Raw genomic sequence first — 19,348 nt, forward strand, 5'->3', positions numbered from 1 at the left:
GGCTATATAGAAGTGTATATTTGTACGTCTCGAAATGTTATGATGAATTGAACAAGGTGGACGCTCTTGTAAACAACAAGTGTAGTGCTTTATTTGGGTCGTCTGTTAACAGTTTTTGTATTGAGTTGTGCTTGAAAATGTACTGTGATTCTGCAAACTGTTAATAAATACTTCAATCAATCAATCAGGAGTTCGTGAATACTAAAATACTAAACTTACTATCATGCAGAGGTGACTGACTGGTGAGTAATGATAGGATACTGAATGTCTGACAGAAGCTCATTCTGATGGCTTCCATCTGGACTTTGTAAAATGCAGTTATTCTACTACTGATGGTAAATGGCAATGAATGTTAGTAGTAGAAATGATCCATGTTAAATTAAAAAACAACCCACTGATCTCCATCTAGTCTTCATAAAATTGCATCCTGAGATATGACCAGGCGGCCAAAAACAATCAAGCGACAGTTCAACACAGACTGTTTGCATCTTCTGTGTCATTATTATACAACAACAATGATGAATAAAATAAAGCCAAGGCGATGCTAAAGACGTTTAAGATCTGAAAAGGAGGAAGGAAACCTGCCTGATTGTCGGGATTCTTCAGATTCCTCCCAGGCCTCCAAAGATCATCTACTCTCCTCCACCTCCCTCCTCCTCCTCCTCCTTATGGATGGACGTGTATTATCTATGTATGCTGCGCCGACGGGAGCCTCGAAACCTAAATACCGATGAGCATCTTGGTCAAGTATTAATACATCGATTATGCACAGCTTTACCCGGAACACCGAGTACTTTTATCGACACATGAGACGGTGTTGAAGAACGACTCCGTCCACCACGTCACCTCTTAACAAATAAAAATAATACTGCCCACTGACGGTCTGTTCCGGGTGGGCGGGGTTATAACTAAAATAAAACCTTTTTATAGCATTATTATAATCATAATTACTTTATTTACATAATAATTAACAAGCGTAACTTAAAGTTAATTTAATCGCAATTGTATTAAAATATGCCTCACGTAAAAGAGCGACTTTTATTAATTGTTTTGCGACGTTGCCGTTTGTACTTCGCCGTACCGACGGAGTCAACTGTCTAGCTACATAAACATCAGATCTACAAGCTCACTACGCCGTGGGCACCGTGGGCGACCCGTCGCCTTGTGGGCTTGTAGGTCTGCTATTTTCGGCGCGCGACGCAGTCGTACGACGAAAGTAATCGGTAAAAAATCTTTACCCGGAACTTCCTTTGCTTGACTGTTGACTTTTCTCTTTTCTGACGTCATCGACCAATCGGATCTCTCCATTTGGGAGCCAGGCCTCACTAATCGTTACCGGTGTCGTGGATGCTGGATGGATGAGCGACGAATTGTGAGCTGCAAGCTTGCAGATAGGCTATTTTCAAATAATTGAAGTGGAGCAAAAGTACACTATTTGCCTCTGAGATGTAGTGGAGTAGAAGTAAAAGTACTGGAAATTGGAAATACTCAAGTAAATACAAATACCTCAATATTAACGTAAGTACAGTACAGACTGTCACTGTACAGTACAAGAATGTACTTTCCACTGGTGGCGCTGCCCTCGGCTCGAACCGCCGATTGACCATGCCTTCCTTTTTTGTTTTCCCGCGAAACACACACGCATTTCCTGTTGCCTTTTCCCCGCGCCGCACTAGTACGCTCTTTCTTCAGAACATACACACTTTGGTGAGTCAATTAAATTAAACCTCTATTTATGAGTTTCACTAAGCCAGAGCCTTATCAGCTGCAGCAGCAGTATAGTGTTGACTTTATACCCAAAAGTCCAAAATCAACACGTTGTATTTAGTATTATTTGTCTTTTGCCTCTACAATAAATGACAATGATTTTGCCTTGTTTGGATGCTGTAAAGTTTGCTATGTACAGCGTTGCTGTGTTGTACTCCGTACGAGAAGTTCGTTTGTCAGAACGGTGGATTCAGACTGACTGGACTTGCATTGTTTTTTTTTCAGATATTTGACGTGTTTCCCTTCACATCTTCATCATGGGAATTCATGGCCTCGCCAAGCTGATCGCTGACCAAGCGCCTGGTGCCATCAGGGAGAATGAGATTAAGAGCTACTTTGGTTCGTTAACAATGAACACCACCACTCTAAATATCATCATTATGTAATGCACAGAGTGAGTTCCAGGGTATACCCAGTAAATAAATAACAACATATAGCATCAAAAACACTTTATTCAATCTATCAGCTACTTGAAAATGGCTGATCTGGCAGGGAGGTCTCTGGCACAGTTACATCTTAATTTAGGGGTTCTTGACGTGAAATAGTTTGAGAACTCACTACATACAGTAATATACTAATCACATATTTTTGCATTATTGTATGATCCCTGCAACATTAAAGGCTTTCCTATAATTAAAGCTCAAACTAAGTAATTTAGCATTCAGGTGCTCTACTGACTCAATTCATATAATGTGTGAAACGGTGTGGAAGATCTCTCCAACATGGACTGAACAGTCAATACATAGTTGTAGTACAATCAATGAACAGGATAATAATACGAGTGCAGTACTTTCATCCGACGGAGCATTGGTCCGAACGACAACCTACCTCCTCCCTCACCCTAACCCTAACCTCCCCCGGGGCAGACACCTAAACCTAACCGCAACCCTCTCCCGACCCGCAGCGCACCTCGGAGCATTACTCCTTCGGAGCAATGCTCTGTCGGATGATAGTATGCCTCCCTAATAATACTACTCATCGTCATCGTTATCGTCGTCGTCATAATTATTATAATAAACTATTTGTGCAGTAATTTCCCTGCCATTCAACTGTCAGACAGTGCTTTACAAAATAAATGAATCCTACTATTAAAACTAAAATTGCATAGAAAATGAAAATGGCAGATCTCAGGGCTTAAAGTTCTCAGTCCTGGGGACGGATTTCAGTCCTGAGGATTTCATAGGGGTCATTTAATGAGATCAGTGCAGATGTGCAAAAAATCTTTTTCAGTCTTGGGATTTGTTTTGGCTTTAAGCCCTGAGATCTACAAGCTCACAATACGTTGCACGGCACTGCGTTCAGTGCGTTGTCAACTTGAAGGCTATTTTCTCTATTTGAAATAGGGCTTAAGTTCATTCATCTATTTTTGTAAGTTTGGTTCGTAAGAGTCTTCTTGGAAATGCAGCATTTCTATTTAAAATGTAGCTGAGTGAAAGTCATGTGCTTCGCCCAAAAAAGAAGAAAATAAAAAAAAAGCACAAAATTACATTCATGATTATGAATTGATTACCCAGGACCTGAACGGAAACAAGACCGCAAGGACGTTTTTCGATGATCCCTCTGGACGTGTGTTTGACTGTACCATAGACTGTAAAAAATATGGACAAAGCGTTCCCCGGGTCTAACATGGACGTAAAATGAAGCCTGTTATTCCTGCACTGTAAGTCGCCATCTTTCTAGATCCGTTTTGGCCCAGCTGGCCATTGGCTGGCTCCGTTTTGGCCCAGCTGGCCATTGGCTGGCCCAGACAACGAGGCGAGACTTCCCCCCTTCTTCTCCGTTGGTTTTTATTTTGACTCGAGTGGGAGGGGAATCCCGATCATAGACTGTAACGGTAGCCACGCCCCTCAGAACATACGCGACTTTATGGTCATTTTTTTAATTAATGGGACCATAATTTTCCAAAAAGAATATTATGACAATATAAATGAGACTTTAAACTAGTGACTGGAAGCAGAAAGTATTCATGACCATGTTTATTAAGGTAATACAGTCTAGGTGAAGTTGGGGCCAAATACATGGACTTCTATGGGGCTATGGGTTTTTCTGGGTCCAATGACAGCGCCACAACAGGCCATTATATGAACTACGATTTCCTTAGTGGCTTCACAAAATATCTGTCTGACTGACCCCCTGGACTGTACCCTGTACTGATTACATTTCTGCCAATAAAGTATTCAATCAATCAATCAATCGACACCTAGTTACTGTCTTCCACTGGATCCAAGAGAGGTGAGCACCAGTCCCACAACCTTGACCCAAGGTTAAAGTCACAGAGAAGCGCTGCTGCTGTTATTTCCCAACACAGCATCATGTTTAATAGCTCTCTCTGGTACGAAGAAGGCTGACGCTGCAACCGTATTTAGATGTTTTAGAGGAAATTAATACGGCCCTGGCAGCTGACATGGCAGTTATCTGTGTTGGATGACCTTGCGATATTGTGTCGTGTTCCCCCGACAGGGAGGAAGATCGCCATTGATGCCTCCATGTGCATCTACCAGTTCCTGATCGCTGTCCGACAGGATGGCAACGTACTGCAAAACGAGGACGGAGAGACAACCAGGTATAATTAACCCATTTTGACCTGAGATCAGATTCTAAAAATGTCTGTTTGAAAATGACATTTTTCTGAAAAAGCCATGATTCTATGTCAGTCGTTCTTTGATTTTTCAAAAATAGCGGACCTACAAGCTCGTAGCGCTATGAGCTTGTAGATCTGCTATTTTTCAATAGCTAAAGCATAACATAATGCTATCGGGGTTCCCGCCCGAAATGGATTAACGATCCGTGAACATGACGGATGTTTGAACTTTATCACACCGCCATTAATACAGCTTTGGCTATAATAGTACATTAATTAAATAATTATTTCATGAATGACTAAATTTTTTTAGGTTTTTATGACTGTTTACGTTTTCTCCCATAGTCATGAGCCGCATTAACACAGACACTTCTTGATTATTCAGTTACGGTAATTAAAAAAGTAATCGGTAGAATAATTGCTAAGAAAATAATCTAGTTGCAGTCCTAATGAGTACATATTAAATGTTGACTTTCAGCCACTTGATGGGAATGTTCTACCGAACAATACGCATGCTAGAGTATGGAATCAAACCTGTGTACGTGTTTGATGGCAAGCCTCCACAGCTCAAGTCTGGTGAGGTGAGTGCAATAATGTTTTATATGAACTTCATTAGGTTCACAAAGACTTTGTCGCTTGTTTTTATCGTTAAATGACTAGTATCCATCGAGGATGTTTTTAATGTTTTGTCCTGTTTCCATATGCTGTCTTTCCCTGTGTGAATTTCTGGATTTCTCTCCGTTTCCATCTCGGTACAGTTGGAGAAGAGAGTGGAGAGGAGGGCCGAGGCTGAGAAGATGCTTGCTGAGGCACAAGAAGCAGGTACTGCAAACATTTCAACTGCGTTTCTCTGAGAAGTTAGTGGTTCTCCTCTGAAAAAAAGTCTCATGAATATCTTAAAAAAAAGAAAAGAAATAGAAATGCTTAATCAAAGGTACACTTCAATGTGCAAGTGTAAAAATAAGCAGCACTATGTAACTTTTCTTTTACGAATAAAATGTAATTCTTTCCAATTTGTATGGTAGAATATACACAATACAATATACATACAGGTATACAATTGAGGTGGTTGTATTTTGTCTCCCTGCTCTTGTATTGAGACATTTGATTTTGATTGCGTCCGTCAAAGGTCATGCATAGAAGAATACCGGTAGATTAGATGTATCCACTAAGCAACCATTAAATCATGCTTGCCGTAACAATTTGAAGATCAACAATCTCACAACGCGTTGTGAATGAGGTTGTAGAGCTGCAATATTAGGCAAAGCACAGAAGAGCACACCAAGTACAAATGCGACTCTTGTCCACTTTACTAAGTACTATAGAGAGTTTTAAGTGGTAAATCTTTTTTTTCCCTCATGTCCTGCAGGGGAGCAAGAGAACATTGACAAGTTCTCCAAGCGACTGGTTAAAGTCACCAGGCAACACAATGACGAGTGCAAGAAGCTCTTGACCCTGATGGGCGTCCCCTACGTCGAGGTGAGCTCACTGTACTAGTACCTTTCTATTGAGAAACATGTATTGCAGTTTTAGGATGCCCTATGACAATGTAGTCACTTTACCATAATATATAAACTTGATATATATGATGTATACACTATGTGTGTATGTGTGTGTAATCTGTGTATTGTATTGCATTATGTCTGCATTATATAGCAAGCTTGGCTGCCAGTAGATCTAGTAACGGGAATGAGAAATTGTATTCATTTCTGTATAAAATCCTAAATGAAAGCTAGCTAGTCAATAGCAGAAAGCGAAAATTCAGTGAGCATTTATTTTTTACTGTCCAATCAAATAAAAGCATTTAACCAGGTCGGTGAGGTCACAGGATAATATTTTCAAACCATTTATAATTGTGGTTTTCCAGGCTCCCTGTGAGGCCGAGGCCAGTTGTGCTGCCCTGGTCAAAGCGGGGAAGGTCTTTGCTACGGCAACAGAAGATATGGATGGGCTGACGTTTGGTACAGGCGTCCTGCTGAGACACCTCACCGCCAGCGAAGCAAAGTACTGTCACTAAATCTGTGTGTTCCGCTGCTAGTGTAAAGAAGGCTCAACCCGGATTCGTTTTGAACTGATTCATTTAGGGTTATTTCCACATACATTCTACTTTCTAGTGAATTTTGGGGGGCTTTTTTGAGCCTTTATTTGATTATCACAGTTGAGGGAAACAGGGGGTTCTAAACCTGGGGGGTTGCCAAATTATTTTGGGGGTCCCCAGATTATTATTATTTTATTTTTTGCAACTGAATGGCTGGACATGGCCAAAGCATTTCCGGGGATCCCCAGCCAAAAAGGTACTGTTGTGCCCTAACCACTCTGCTATCAGGTCATCCCCCCACATACATTATTCAAGTGATAGATTTGTAGAAAATATTTGAAACGTTCTTACCCCATCATAAATCAAACATAAAAAAAAAAATGTTTTACTCCAATGTGATATTACCAACAAACCTATTGCAGCCCCCCAAAAATACGACTTAAAAATATTTGATCGATGAACTTGTCTGTAGTGTTGGTGAGTCTACCAAGAGCTGAGTCAATGAACTAGAGAATAATGTTTGGGCCTTTACAGTGGTTGGGTTATGGGGTATAAATTTGGTTCCAGATTCTTATAGGTCCTGATTTTATTTTCTAGTTCAGCAGCTTGAACATTTGTTTGACAAATGACAGACATACTAATACAGTATTTTTTGTTTTGTTTCCTTAGCCACTTTTCTATTAATAGTATAACAATATTTACAATAAAGTGTCTCTCTATTTCAGGAAGCTACCTATCCAGGAATTCCAGTTTTCTCGACTTCTACAAGAAATTGGTCTAACCAACGAACAGGTAATGTTTTTCTCCAGCTTGGATGGCCAAATAAATTGTTTAATTTATTTTATTACACAGACACACACACACACTACACACAGCATATTTTCCTTTAGTTGGTAACCATAATCAGTTAAAGCTACAGTCTACTTCTTCTTCTTTAAATAACACATTAGTTTAACCAATTATTTTAGCTACAGTGACGTCACACTTTAGCACATGATGGGAATAGTGGAAGTGGTGTGAGTGTATTCGAGGTACAAACAAAAATGCTTCTTGTGTGGATTTGACTCCTTTTTGTGAAGCAGAGGCCACACTAGATTGAGCACCATTATTTTGGACATTGTCGCAATAACCTCTCTCCGTCAGGAGAGGGAGACAGCAGACATTAACTCACAGATTGTAGCATTATGCCATTTAATAAATTAAAATAGGTATTTTGTATAGAGGGTATGCGCATGCATAAAGTGAATGGGAAATCGAGTGGCAAAGTGACTTGGCAATGTGAGTTTAATGTCGTATAACGTTGTTTAATGCAATCAGATAGGACCTTTCTGCTTGGATGTATGGGTTGTCAAGGCCAGAAAAGTAGTTTTTTGCCACACAGTAGGCGTTCCTGCATAACCTCCGGGTATGATGATGTCACATGCATACGCTCTATTGCTAAACCAGGGCGCCCGCTGGCCAAGTGGTCCAGGGCAGGCACATGCCACATATAGGCTTTGGCCTGACAGCGTGTCGTGTGTTCGAGTCCCGTTCATGACGACCTTTGCTGCATGTCTCCCCTTTTCTCTCTCCCTCTTTCCGGTCTATCTTCACCTGATACTATAAAGGCAGATTCTTTTTTTTTTTTTTATTGCTAAACCAACTACATCCTTTCATCATTCTAGATTCAACTGACATTTTAAGTTTGAAGTATGTGTATACAAATGGCTTGATGCTAAATTCTGTTCTCGTGTTTTTCTATATATATATATATCTATCCTGTTACTTGCTAATAGCTAGGGTTACACACATCAACTTCCTCATTAGTAGGATCATTACAGTTTTCATCTTAATCCCAATTCTTCTTATTCAGTTCATAGACCTGTGTATTCTGCTGGGGTGTGACTACTGTGGGACCATCAAGGGCATTGGACCCAAAAGAGCCATAGACCTGATCAAACAGCATGGCTCCATTGAGGAGATCCTGGACAACATCGACCCCAAGGTCAGTTCCGTTTATATCTGTTGTGATTTAGTTTGACTGAGTAGTCCCTCACGAGTCTCCATTCTAAACCGAATGGTTGCTGGGTGAGGATCAGCTGAGTCGCGTGCTCGGAGAACTTATTTTGTCAACACCAGGCCGTGTTGCACGTAACATTCTGGTTTATTAGACACACAGAGAAATATATATATATATAACAGTCAACAGGAAACGGAGCATGCATCTCATATCATTGTTCAGACGTTCAGTCTCTTAGATAAAGTAGTTGGTCATCGTATCATGGATAACAATATGCTTATGTAGATGAGTGTTTCACCACCGAGTCAAGCAGATAAGGTCATAAATCATGACTATCGGCTGCTGGTGCTTTTTCACATTTTAGTGGAATATGTATATTGTAAACCCAAAACAACGCTGCAGTGTTGTGGGTCTGATTGTCTCCATGTTGGCATGTCATCACTCATCAGCAACCTTCTGTAGCCCACCTGACAAATAACCCAGTGGTTCTTAAAGTGGTGTCCAAGGACCCTCAGGGTTCCCTTGAGGGGACTCCAAAGTTACAGGCCTGTAACTTTTGAGCGTATACAAATGGAACCATGTGTACACTCTCAGAGTTGTGTCTGTCTGTGTCCCCCATGCAGAAGCACCCTGCCCCAGAGGACTGGCTCTACAAGGAGGCCAGGGAGCTGTTCTTGAAGCCTGACGTGGTGGACTGCACCACGTTGGAGCTCAAGTGGAACGAGCCTGACGAGGACAAACTGGTGCAGTTCATGTGTGAAGAGAAACAATTCAGGTACTAACTGGCCCTAACCCATTAAAGACCCGAGACCAGATTCTACAAAATGTCTTCTAGATCCTGACAGTTTTCTGAAAAAAACCTATGTTGCTATTTCAGTGGTGCTTAAAATTTTTCATGTTTAGGCCTCCAAAAAAATATGTCTAATTGGCCGCCGACCTAAAAATATGTTGTTCCAGGCACCGCAAAGATATGAGTTGAAAAGGTTCGCTGTGAAAGAATATATATTCAAGTATTTGCGCCACATTTTCCAATAGCTAAAGTTTAAAATAATGGTTGAAGTGGTTAAAAGCTACGGTGACACAGATGTGTACCAGGTCACACATAAATACACTTAGAGACCACATTGGCTGCTGCCATTTATTGGTCAATATGGCTGCCAGTGCCATAGGGTGAAACTTGTGCAAGCCATGCCTCCTAATGGATGTATGCCCCAACTTGTATGTCTATTGAAGCAGGAGGTCTCTCCACAATAAAATTATTCTAATGGTGAACATTTTGCTTTAATGAGACATGGCCAAAGCATTTATGGGTGTCCCCAGGCAAAAACGTCGAGAACCCCTGTTCTACGGGACATTTTTTAAATTGACTGAAAAGAGAATTTTCTGTGGTAATTTAATACTCTGAGGAAAGTGTGGTTTTCAAGTGTTTTTGTTTTGTGTGTGTGTGTGTGTAGTGAGGACAGGATTCGTAACGGCATTAAGAAGATGTTGAAAAGCAGGCAGGGCAGCACACAGGGTCGTCTGGACTCATTCTTCACTGTCACTGGATCACTGTCCTCCAAACGCAAGGTACCAATAAACAAATACTGGTTCATTTACTTCATTAGTCTTTTTCTGTCAGTTTTCTTTTGTTTTTGAGACCACTGCACTTGCAGATAACCTGGAACAAAGGACAAAGAAAGTCGCAACAAAAACATTGCAATTGATATTGTGAAAATGCAGCACTGTTTTCAAATGCAAAAAATAATAATATATATATATGCAAGACATTCCTCCACTGTATAATGTAGGTGGACATCTACATGTAGGTGTCGGAATAAGCCAGTGTTTAAAATGTTGATGATGTTGTGCTGCCTGTTGAATTAATTCCTTCTGTTACTGCTGTCATCTAGGAACCTGAGACAAAGGGATCTGCAAAGAAAAAGCAAAAGACTGGAGCCACACCAGGAAAATTCAAGAAGGGCAAATGAGGGAATAGAAAGTCTAGAAGGATATTACAGACAAGACTCGGCTCAGTTTGTCTCCTCAGTGTTCTCGTTTAAATGACTTCAAGGTTCAAGCCAAGGTTCTTTATTATTTGTCTCCCGAGGAAGAAATTTGTCTTAGACAAGGGGCCCGGACGTCTCGTCTTTGTTTTGTATCCTGTGTAAAAAACAGCAAGACCTCTGTTTTATTAATTCAATTGAATGAATTAACCAAATGTTTTATGTAAAATGTTTGTCTCCATTTCCTGCTAAGGAATAAAAGTTGTCAAAAGTGTATGCTCGTTTTTAACTGGTCCCTGCATATGTCCTCAATTCAATGAATTAATTGCTATTGGTTGCCTTCTATATTGTGGTTTCCGAGGCTAATATTAAACAAAAGCCTCTTAACTATACATACACAGCAACTAACCTTATACATGGACCATAAATATAACCTTTTAGATTTCTGTCCTATTAGACTGTAGTGTAATGGAGGGAAACTGCTGGTTTCAAACTGTTTTGCGTTTTAAATCCCATTCAAATATTAGTCATAAGTCTCACATGAATTCTTTGTGTAAACCTACCATAGCAAGCAAATTTGTTTACAAGCAAGTTATGGGAACAATGTGTGGCAAAGTGGTACATTATACCTTGATGGATATGTTTGGTCTGCTTTATCGATCAGTAATTGTATGTGTAACAATTTACATGGGCCTAAATCATGTGTACTGTTCAAGTGATTCTACTGTCAAATGTCGTCCGTTCCTCTAGAAGATGGAAGTCAGGCACTGCATGTGTTTTGATCTGAATGTCCTGCATCCAAGGTCATTGATAAGGGGAATAACGGCTCAGACTGGGGCATCTCTGACAACGATAACACCGACTTGACGACTGCTGGTCAAGAGATAATATGTATGTCAATCATTGTCATCGGGGGACATAATCCTGTCATCCTATAAACTGGCACCATTCATGTCATCATCTCATCTTTGTTGTGATCTAGAAGACCCTCGGTCGGAAGTCTGGACCTACGTAACAGGCTGGGTGGTGGCCCCCAATCGTGTCACACCACTGGTGTGTGACGATTCAGCTGAAGTATTCCTTTGATAAAGCGGCGGGCCCGAGAGAACAAGGTGACACAGACGGTATCACGTGACAAGTTCACAAAGTTTATTACACAGACAGGGAATACTCGTTGCTGTCGGGAGGCAACCAACTAACTCCATTTGTTTCTTTTTTCCATTTGTTCCTATTGAACACCATTTACGCTAAAGCAGCCAACTCCACCACCTCTCCCCCTCTCATGCAAGTCATTGACAATGTATAAATTCACAACACCAACTTTGATGAGGCAGTTTTACTTTGTTTTCAAAATGTAAGGTTTTCTTCATTTCCTGATTTTCTGGAAAAAAAAGAACATTTAGGAGTTAGCTGGTTTCTTCCCGACAGCAGAGACATATACTGTAGTGCTGGACACATGGCGTGACAAGAAGATATGAGATAGAAACGTGACAAGATAAGAATAAGGATGACCTCACTGCAACATCTAACAAATCTCGTATCAAAACATGTACATGCTGTAAGGACAACAAGCTGTATCAAGTACATAGACTTCATTAGATGTCTGTGGACAAATCATAACAGTCTTGGTCTATATGGGGGCCCGCTACCTCAGAACTGTCATAACTGCGTCTGTCGCTTGTTATAAAGAGCTTAGACCATTTGCGCTGTTTATTAGAGGAACCCTTTTTTACCATAATGGGGAAATAGCCAACTAACTTTATTACTGTTACCTCACGTATTTACTCTGAATGGAATGACTTTTCTTTTATTGAAACACAAAACAAAGTCTTGAGTCTTATTCTTTTTGTGAATATACAGGTACTTTTTTACTTGGAGTTAAACAACTTTTTCCGGATTCTTCGTGTCTTGGCTGATTTCTATTTCCAAGGTAAAAGAACAAAACAAGTATCAATCCTGTCAGCAGTGTGTGGTGTTTTTTTAAAGGTAGGGTAAGAGATTTTCTTTGGTTTAAATAAGTGTTAAATAGCTCTATATTCTGACGGACAGTAGGCCTACTCATTGCTATAGTGTTCAGTAATGCATGTGGTCTCCGAGGCTAATTGTTCAGTAACAGTCTCCAGCTCTTTATTAAACAGAAAATAAATGTTCCGGTTGAGATACCAATTTTATCCAATTGCGATAGACAACTCAGGATTCGTATTAAACGAGGGAAATTGAAAGTGATGACACAAAAGTGAGCAGATAAAATTAGAATTGGAACACAAACATTTGGCTGTCACCGAGCTGAAAATGTATTTTCTGTTCATTAAACACATTTGGGCGGGAACCCCTTTTGGTGTTAGCATTATGTTATGCTTTAACTATTGAAAAATAGCAGATCTACAAGCTCATAGCGCAGCACCGAGTGTAGGTCTGCTAATTTTGAAATATTAAAGAACGACTGACATCAGAAAACTGTCAGGATGTAGAAGACATTTTTAGAATCTGATCTCAGGTCAAAATGGGTTAAAGAGACGGGGAGACCACTGTGCCTGAACAAACCAAAAAATATCACTTAATTAACCTACCTTTAAATGCTTTGTTCCCGAAGCAGATTTCCCACTAATTATTGTGCAAAAAGCCTGTCTACTCTGAGGTCTCAACACCGTTTTGAGATTGTGAATTAATTGGAGATGAGATCTAGTATCAACGGGAATAGTTAACATCCCTGTAGCAATCCGTTCAACACACTGGTTCCATGCACCTACGTATGCATTTGCCTCTCATGGGAAAAGGTGAATGTTTGGACAGTGTTCCAAAAGCTTTCCATATTCAGTGTACAATTACCTGATTGTGGGAATATTTGGCCAAGCTTAATAATTTACCTCAAGGTAAACTGGCACCAGGGGTCGAAAAAGTACCCAATGATTTTACTTAAGTAAAAAAAGTATCAATACTGCAATATATAAATACTCTGTTACAAGTAAAATTCCTGGAATAAAAAGAGAAATATTTGAGTAAAAATTTACTATTTTCTTTTTGCATAACGTGTACTTAAAAGTACTCGTTATGCAGAATGTCCTGGTTCAAGTTTTCAAATGTATAACAATTGTTTGAAAATAGCAGATCTACAAGCTCACATTGAAAATAGCAGATCTACAAGCTCACATTGAAAATAGCAGATCTACAAGCTCACATTGAATATAGCAGATCTACAAGCTCACATTGAAAATAGCAGATCTACAAGCTCACATTGAATTAAGTATTTCTTGCGCTGCATTGCGACACATTGTGAGCTTGTAGATTTCCAAATGGCCGAACTGTACAGTATAGGCCTGAAGTGGTTAATGTGTGTTTTGTAATAATAATAAAAATCTACAAAGTAGATCTACATAATAAAGTTTTCAAATAAATGTAATGGGGTAAAAGTGCAATATTTGCCTCTGAGATGTACCATGTGGAGTAGAAGTAAAAGTATTGGAAATACTCAAGTAAAGTACAAATACCTCAAAATTGTACTCAAGCACAGTACTTAAGTAAATGTACTTAGTTACTTTCCAACACCGACTGGCGCATCATTTTCTAAAGTGTGATTCACACACAGACAGTGCTGCTCTCACGGGAGTTACTTGCCAAATGGGAAGTTGGTCATCTGTATGTAGCACTCCTGTTTTATTTGAAGCGTTGCATAATTTGTAAGTACTATAGTCTTATTTATGTGGTATAGACTCTTACAAGGTGAGCTCTGTTATCCTCTTTGGTCCCCAGACACCAGGCTCATAGCACTGGCATGGTTCAGTAAATGCTATAACAGAAATAACTAAGTATTGTGTTAATTTTCAGGTTCAATGGCAGCACTGTATGTGAAAGCCTTGACAGGCTTGTTAATCGTCGTCTTTCTGTCTGGTGAGTTGTACATTTTAAATACATTCTCAGCATAATCCTTGCAGCAGAATGCTAATGTTTCAACGGTTTTCAGGGGTTCCTAACCCTGGTCCTCGGGGTCACTCCTAGTAATATGAAACATCAGCATTGTGTTTATAATCAATATAATCTCAACAATACGATCTGTATATATATTATTAGCAGTATTGTGGTACATATTTCCAGACTCCTTGTTCTGAGCTTTTCATTTTCTTTAAAATTATGTCACCTGTTTTTAACCAATTTTGGGCCGGAACCCCTTGTGGTGTTAGCATTATGTTATGCTTTAGCTATTGAAAAATAGCAGATCTACAAGCTCATAGCGCGCCACCGAGTGTCGTGCTACGAGCTTGTAGGTCTGCTATTTTTGAAAAATCGAAGAACCACTGACATAGAAACATAGCTTTTTCAGAAAACTATCAGGATGCAGAAGACATTTTTAGAATATGATCTCAGGCCTAAATTAAGACATATTATTTTACACATCACTAACATATTTTATTCTGCCACTGAATTTCCCCCCTCCAGGTATACGTCTCATCTCATCTCAACGGCTTATGCCAAGCCTATTCATCACAACGCCAAAGACGATGAGAGCTCTAAGTGGCTCATGTGTCCAAATTCCATGTAACTTCAGCACCAGAGAAGAAGTGTCGTTGAAGAAAGCAGAGACCTTCAGAGTATGGATGAAGGATGATCACGCGTTCGCCGGGCGTCCGGAGATTGTGATCTTCAACAGTAGTCAAACGGTCAATCCCTACCAAGGGGAGATCACTGGAGACCTCCGCAAGAAGGACTGCACCACTGTCTTTTACAATTTGACCACTGACCATGCAGCGAGTTACTACTTCAGAGTGGAGAATAGCCCGTACAAAGCAACAGCAACTGATGATCCTGTTGAGATAACAGTTGATGGTAAGAGGTTTTTCTCTTCTTTTTTTCCTTTGTTTTCAGACTCTCTCCAGTGAAGATCAAAATATGCATAAGAAAAACAATTGATAACACAATTTGAGAAAGTGTTGCAACCAGAGAGCTGGTTTAAATTTATTTAGATTTGAGAAGAAGTGAACTCCTTCATTAACCCCAAACTGTTTCAGTGGAGTTTCTCTGCGTCGACTTATATGTGAGCAAAAAGCAATATAAGTCATAGCATGATGTTTGTTCAGCAGACACTTTTTGGACATTTGTACTGTAGGTTCATAATAAATAATAATTGATTGTTGATGGTGTTATGTGCATTATTGTAACTGTATCACTAGTTCACTACCTGTTATTTTATAGGAAGTGAAGTCCAGGACTGTCGTCTGTTTGAAATCATATTTCACTTTCAAACATGTTTCTGGTCATTTCGTGCCTGTCTGGGGTGCTCACAAAAGCCTGAGTAGTCGTTAAAATGACCGAAACATGTTTGAAAGTGAAATATCCTTTTTAAAGTTTACAAATCAGTGCAACACATTTCTGTACGTGTTTTTTAAACTTGCCACAGAGCTTCCTCCATCCCCCAACACGAGCTTCAACATCTCAGGTGACCAGGTGAAGGAAGGTGACATTGCTACCTTCACCTGTTCAGCCATCGCTCCGTGTCCCACATCCCCGCCTGTCCTGAAGTGGAACCCCTCAATACGGGATGCTGAGAGGCACACGCAGTCGGAGGAAAATGCAGATCGGACCGTTACAGTCAGATCACAGATGACGCTCACACTCGCAGCAGAGCACGATGGCGTGAATGTCAGCTGTTCAGTTCACTACCCTGTGTACAACTTCAAGTTCAAAACAACAAATAAGACGCTGCTGCGTCTTGATGTTTCATGTAAGATGTTTTCTTTCTCTCAACGCGTAAATGCTTGATAATGTTAATCCTATAACCACGCTATCATATTCTTGTTGTGTGGAAGATACATTTGCTCATGGAAATAGCGACTATCTCTTCTATCTGCTCTCATTAATCTCCCCACACAGAATCAGATGAAAATGCCATTTATTTTACCTAGAATTCCTCTCAACTCTTCCACAGACGCCCCCAGGTGGACCTCAGCCTCCATCAGTCCTGCTGATTTGGTGTCAGTAGGTAGCTGCGTGAACTTGACCTGCATCAGCACAGCCAAACCACCTGTCCACAGTTTCATCTGGTTCAAGGCCAGCCAACACGGACCCACCAATGTGTCTGTTGGAGAATTCTACAGCTTCAACGTGAGCTCTGCGGCCGATGGTGGAGCTTATTACTGTGAGGCCCGGAATGGTCTCGGAACTCAGGCTTCATCAGAGATTCATCTGCGGATTGAAGGTAAAACCACAAGTATTCTATGTGGAATGGTGGGTGGATGAGATTCAGGTTGTTGGATACAGCATGTACAGCAGGGCCCTACTTTTAACCTGAGCTACATTATATACTGTTTAAAATATACAAAGATTGCCATATTGTTAGTAGTAAACTAATAAATGTAGGAGACGGGTTAAAGGTACGGATTTGGCATGTTCTGGTCTCAGGACATTTTGTCTTTTCATGTCTGCCCATTCTGCAATTTATAAAGAATGACTCTTTGCTACTCATTTTCAGAAAACCCTCAGCCTGATTATCCGGTATCATCTCAAGCTATTATTGGAGCGATCACTGGGCTTACTTTAACCATCTGCCTGGTTGTCTTCATTTGGTAAGTATGATAGGCTCCACATACGGGGGGACGGTACGTTTATTATACCCAATGTCCATTCCAGGGTTTGTAAAAAATATTGTATAAATTTACCCTGAGGCTAAACATTGCAGGGAGGCACTGACAGGAGAAGAGGCTCTGACCAGATTGGAGCCTAGCTGGTTCTATAGGGAGCCTCTTGATCACACAAGTTTTAAGATTACAGAACAACATTTCAACTCTTTCTGTCCACTCTTTAATCCCAAATGTTTTTTTTAATACTGTTTTTATTAGGCATTTTTTGTATGACAACATCAGAAAAATATCGACAATGATAATGAGTAGTTCTGTTAAATAAAATGAAAAAAATAACAGGCAATGTAAATGTTCCACATACAATACATAATAAAAAAGACATATAAATGTGATAAACATGAAAAAACTAAAAACAGTTAAACAATGACAAGTGTGAACAGACAAACAAAACAGACAACAGGACAGACACTCTTGCACTCAAACTTTCCCAACATGTTGTTGTAAATTACAGACATTCTTTTTTTAAATGAGAAAACATAAAATAAAGAAAAAACACTCAGTTCCTTTTTTTTTCTTTCCAATTTTCTATTGTGCTATCTATTGTGTAGGAGGGGTTAGCGTGCACCTATTGAAATATTCAATGAAGGGTTGCCATGTCTGGTAGAATCTATCTTCACTCCCTCTCAATTCAAACTTAATCTTTTCCAATTGTAAGTAGTGCATAACAACCCCAAATGTTTTTAATGGCAAATTAATGTCTTTCAGGTGGTTACGCAGAAGACGTTCAGCTGTACCTCGACAGACACAGGTTAGAAAGATAATACAGTTTTATATACTTTTGACACAAATCTGACTTTCCTGTGGCTATTCTTTCCATGGGAAATAACAATAATCTGAATAATAATAAACTTTATTCATAGAGCATTTATATAAAAGAAATGCTTTAAAAAAGCTGTGTGACTGTAAACTGAAGATCGGATTGTAGTTGCTAAAAAAGAAAATACCATGACATTTATACATATATATTTTTAACATATTCATGTTACATTATCATTAACATCTTAGTATTTTGCCAATTATTTGGCGGTCCACTTGCAGTATCCTTACAGCCCACCAGTGGGCTGTAAATTAACATTTTTGAGCACATAATGTCACTCACTGCTTTTCCTCTTCATGTATTCAGCAGAGCGAGCTGGTTGGGGTCGGGGACGAGGATATCCACTATGGCGAGGTCGACTTCTCCAAGCTGCAGATCTACAGGCGCGGGTCAGCGCCGGTCACGGAACCTGAACCGAAAACAGAGTACGCAGAGGTCAAAGCAGGACAGCTTGTGCACACTAGCTCCAATGTCACAGAGACAGGTAACGAGCAAGATGATGATTTATATGCCCAAGTGAAGAAGCACTGATTGAAGTTAACTACTTTCACTTGCTGTCCCCGTTTTGGGAATGGTTTAGGGCTATTTCCATTTTTTATTGTTCCATAATGTACAATCCAATCGATAAAGGCCTTTTATTTTTTGTTGTTGTGGCTTTTACCTTTATTTTATATAGAGGGATAGACAGTAGGCTGACAGGAAATGGAGAGAGAGATGGGGGTGACATGCAGTAAAGGGGATCGGGAGTCGAACCCACAGCACACTGCCAGACTGGATTACCAGCCAAGGTGCCTGGACCGCTGAGCCACGGCCCAGGCTATGTTTTGTTTTTTTATTGTCTCCACCAGCCGAAGGCATGGGGAGAGTATGTTTTGCACTCCGTCCGTATGTCCGTCCGTCTGTTACCAGCTAATCTCTGGCACCGTTGGCCCGGTCGATGCCAAACTGTGAACACTGGATGCCAACGACGAACCTCTGCCCCAATCTTTCCACAATGGCCTGTTATTGCGCCACCATGCGGCCGATTTTTGCTAAATACATTTCTTTACATTACACATTTTATCCATACATCGCGCAAATTGGTATAAACTATCTCTATAGTCATGTGATCCGCTTCCCCATATTCCATCCCCATTGGCTAAGATTGCCTTCCAAATTTTGCAGGATTGGTCCGTTTTGAACAAAATGCCTCAAATCATGAACACGTGCGTGCAATTTCTGTGAAATTATGCACGCACATTCCCACTAGGCAGAGGAAGAAATGCCACTTAAAACAAATCAGATCAGCCTCATGGTGGCGCTATAACAGGCCAGTTCATGTTTTCACCTATAACCGATCCCGATGGCCTTTACTGCATGTCTATTGTCGTCCCCATCTCTCTCCATTTCCGTACAACTTTGTATGCACACTCCCTGCTAGCCTGGGCACCATTCCATTTCGGATTCATGAACTGGTCGGGAGCGGATGATATCGCTACGCCATGTTGTAGTATTGTTTTGTAGTCCTCAATCTTCCGGAACTTCCTTTT

At 40.3% G+C, this 19,348-nt stretch overlaps 2 protein-coding genes across 2 annotated transcripts; both read left to right on the top strand.

The window, feature by feature from the left end:
* The first annotated feature begins 1,657 nt into the window (after positions 1-1,657).
* Positions 1,658-10,808, top strand: fen1 (flap structure-specific endonuclease 1). The gene is made up of 12 exons (XM_083777848.1): positions 1,658-1,707; positions 1,993-2,106; positions 4,228-4,330; positions 4,827-4,929; positions 5,107-5,170; positions 5,718-5,827; positions 6,216-6,352; positions 7,112-7,178; positions 8,239-8,370; positions 9,009-9,160; positions 9,840-9,954; positions 10,278-10,808. Exons 2-12 carry the CDS (start codon positions 2,025-2,027, stop codon positions 10,353-10,355), a joined length of 1,143 nt encoding a protein of 380 aa, XP_083633974.1. The 5' UTR covers positions 1,658-1,707; positions 1,993-2,024; the 3' UTR covers positions 10,356-10,808.
* Positions 10,809-14,055: 3,247 nt separating this feature from the next.
* LOC310868018 (sialic acid-binding Ig-like lectin 14) lies at positions 14,056-18,771 on the top strand. The gene is made up of 9 exons (XM_083778223.1): positions 14,056-14,090; positions 14,196-14,258; positions 14,805-15,191; positions 15,763-16,086; positions 16,291-16,560; positions 16,834-16,927; positions 17,708-17,750; positions 18,126-18,381; positions 18,636-18,771. Exons 1-8 carry the CDS (start codon positions 14,069-14,071, stop codon positions 18,348-18,350), a joined length of 1,428 nt encoding a protein of 475 aa, XP_083634349.1. The 5' UTR covers positions 14,056-14,068; the 3' UTR covers positions 18,351-18,381; positions 18,636-18,771.
* The last annotated feature ends 577 nt before the right edge of the window (positions 18,772-19,348 follow it).

This window comes from Protomyctophum parallelum (assembly GCF_964188405.1).
Source record: "Protomyctophum parallelum genome assembly, chromosome: 12".
NCBI lineage: Eukaryota > Metazoa > Chordata > Actinopteri > Myctophiformes > Myctophidae > Protomyctophum > Protomyctophum parallelum.

Excerpts from the sequence above, each read along its gene's own strand:
- fen1 (XM_083777848.1), top strand. The coding sequence starts at position 2,025 with ATGGGAATTCATGGCCTCGCCAAGCTGATCGCTGACCAAGCGCCTGGT. Across the intron at positions 2,107-4,227 it reads TGAGATTAAGAGCTACTTTG|GGAGGAAGATCGCCATTGAT; the intron begins GTTCGTTAACAA and ends TTCCCCCGACAG. Across the intron at positions 4,930-5,106 it reads CACAGCTCAAGTCTGGTGAG|TTGGAGAAGAGAGTGGAGAG; the intron begins GTGAGTGCAATA and ends ATCTCGGTACAG.
- LOC310868018 (XM_083778223.1), top strand. The coding sequence starts at position 14,069 with ATGTGGTATAGACTCTTACAAG. Across the intron at positions 14,091-14,195 it reads GTGGTATAGACTCTTACAAG|GTTCAATGGCAGCACTGTAT; the intron begins GTGAGCTCTGTT and ends GTTAATTTTCAG. Across the intron at positions 14,259-14,804 it reads AATCGTCGTCTTTCTGTCTG|GTATACGTCTCATCTCATCT; the intron begins GTGAGTTGTACA and ends TCCCCCCTCCAG.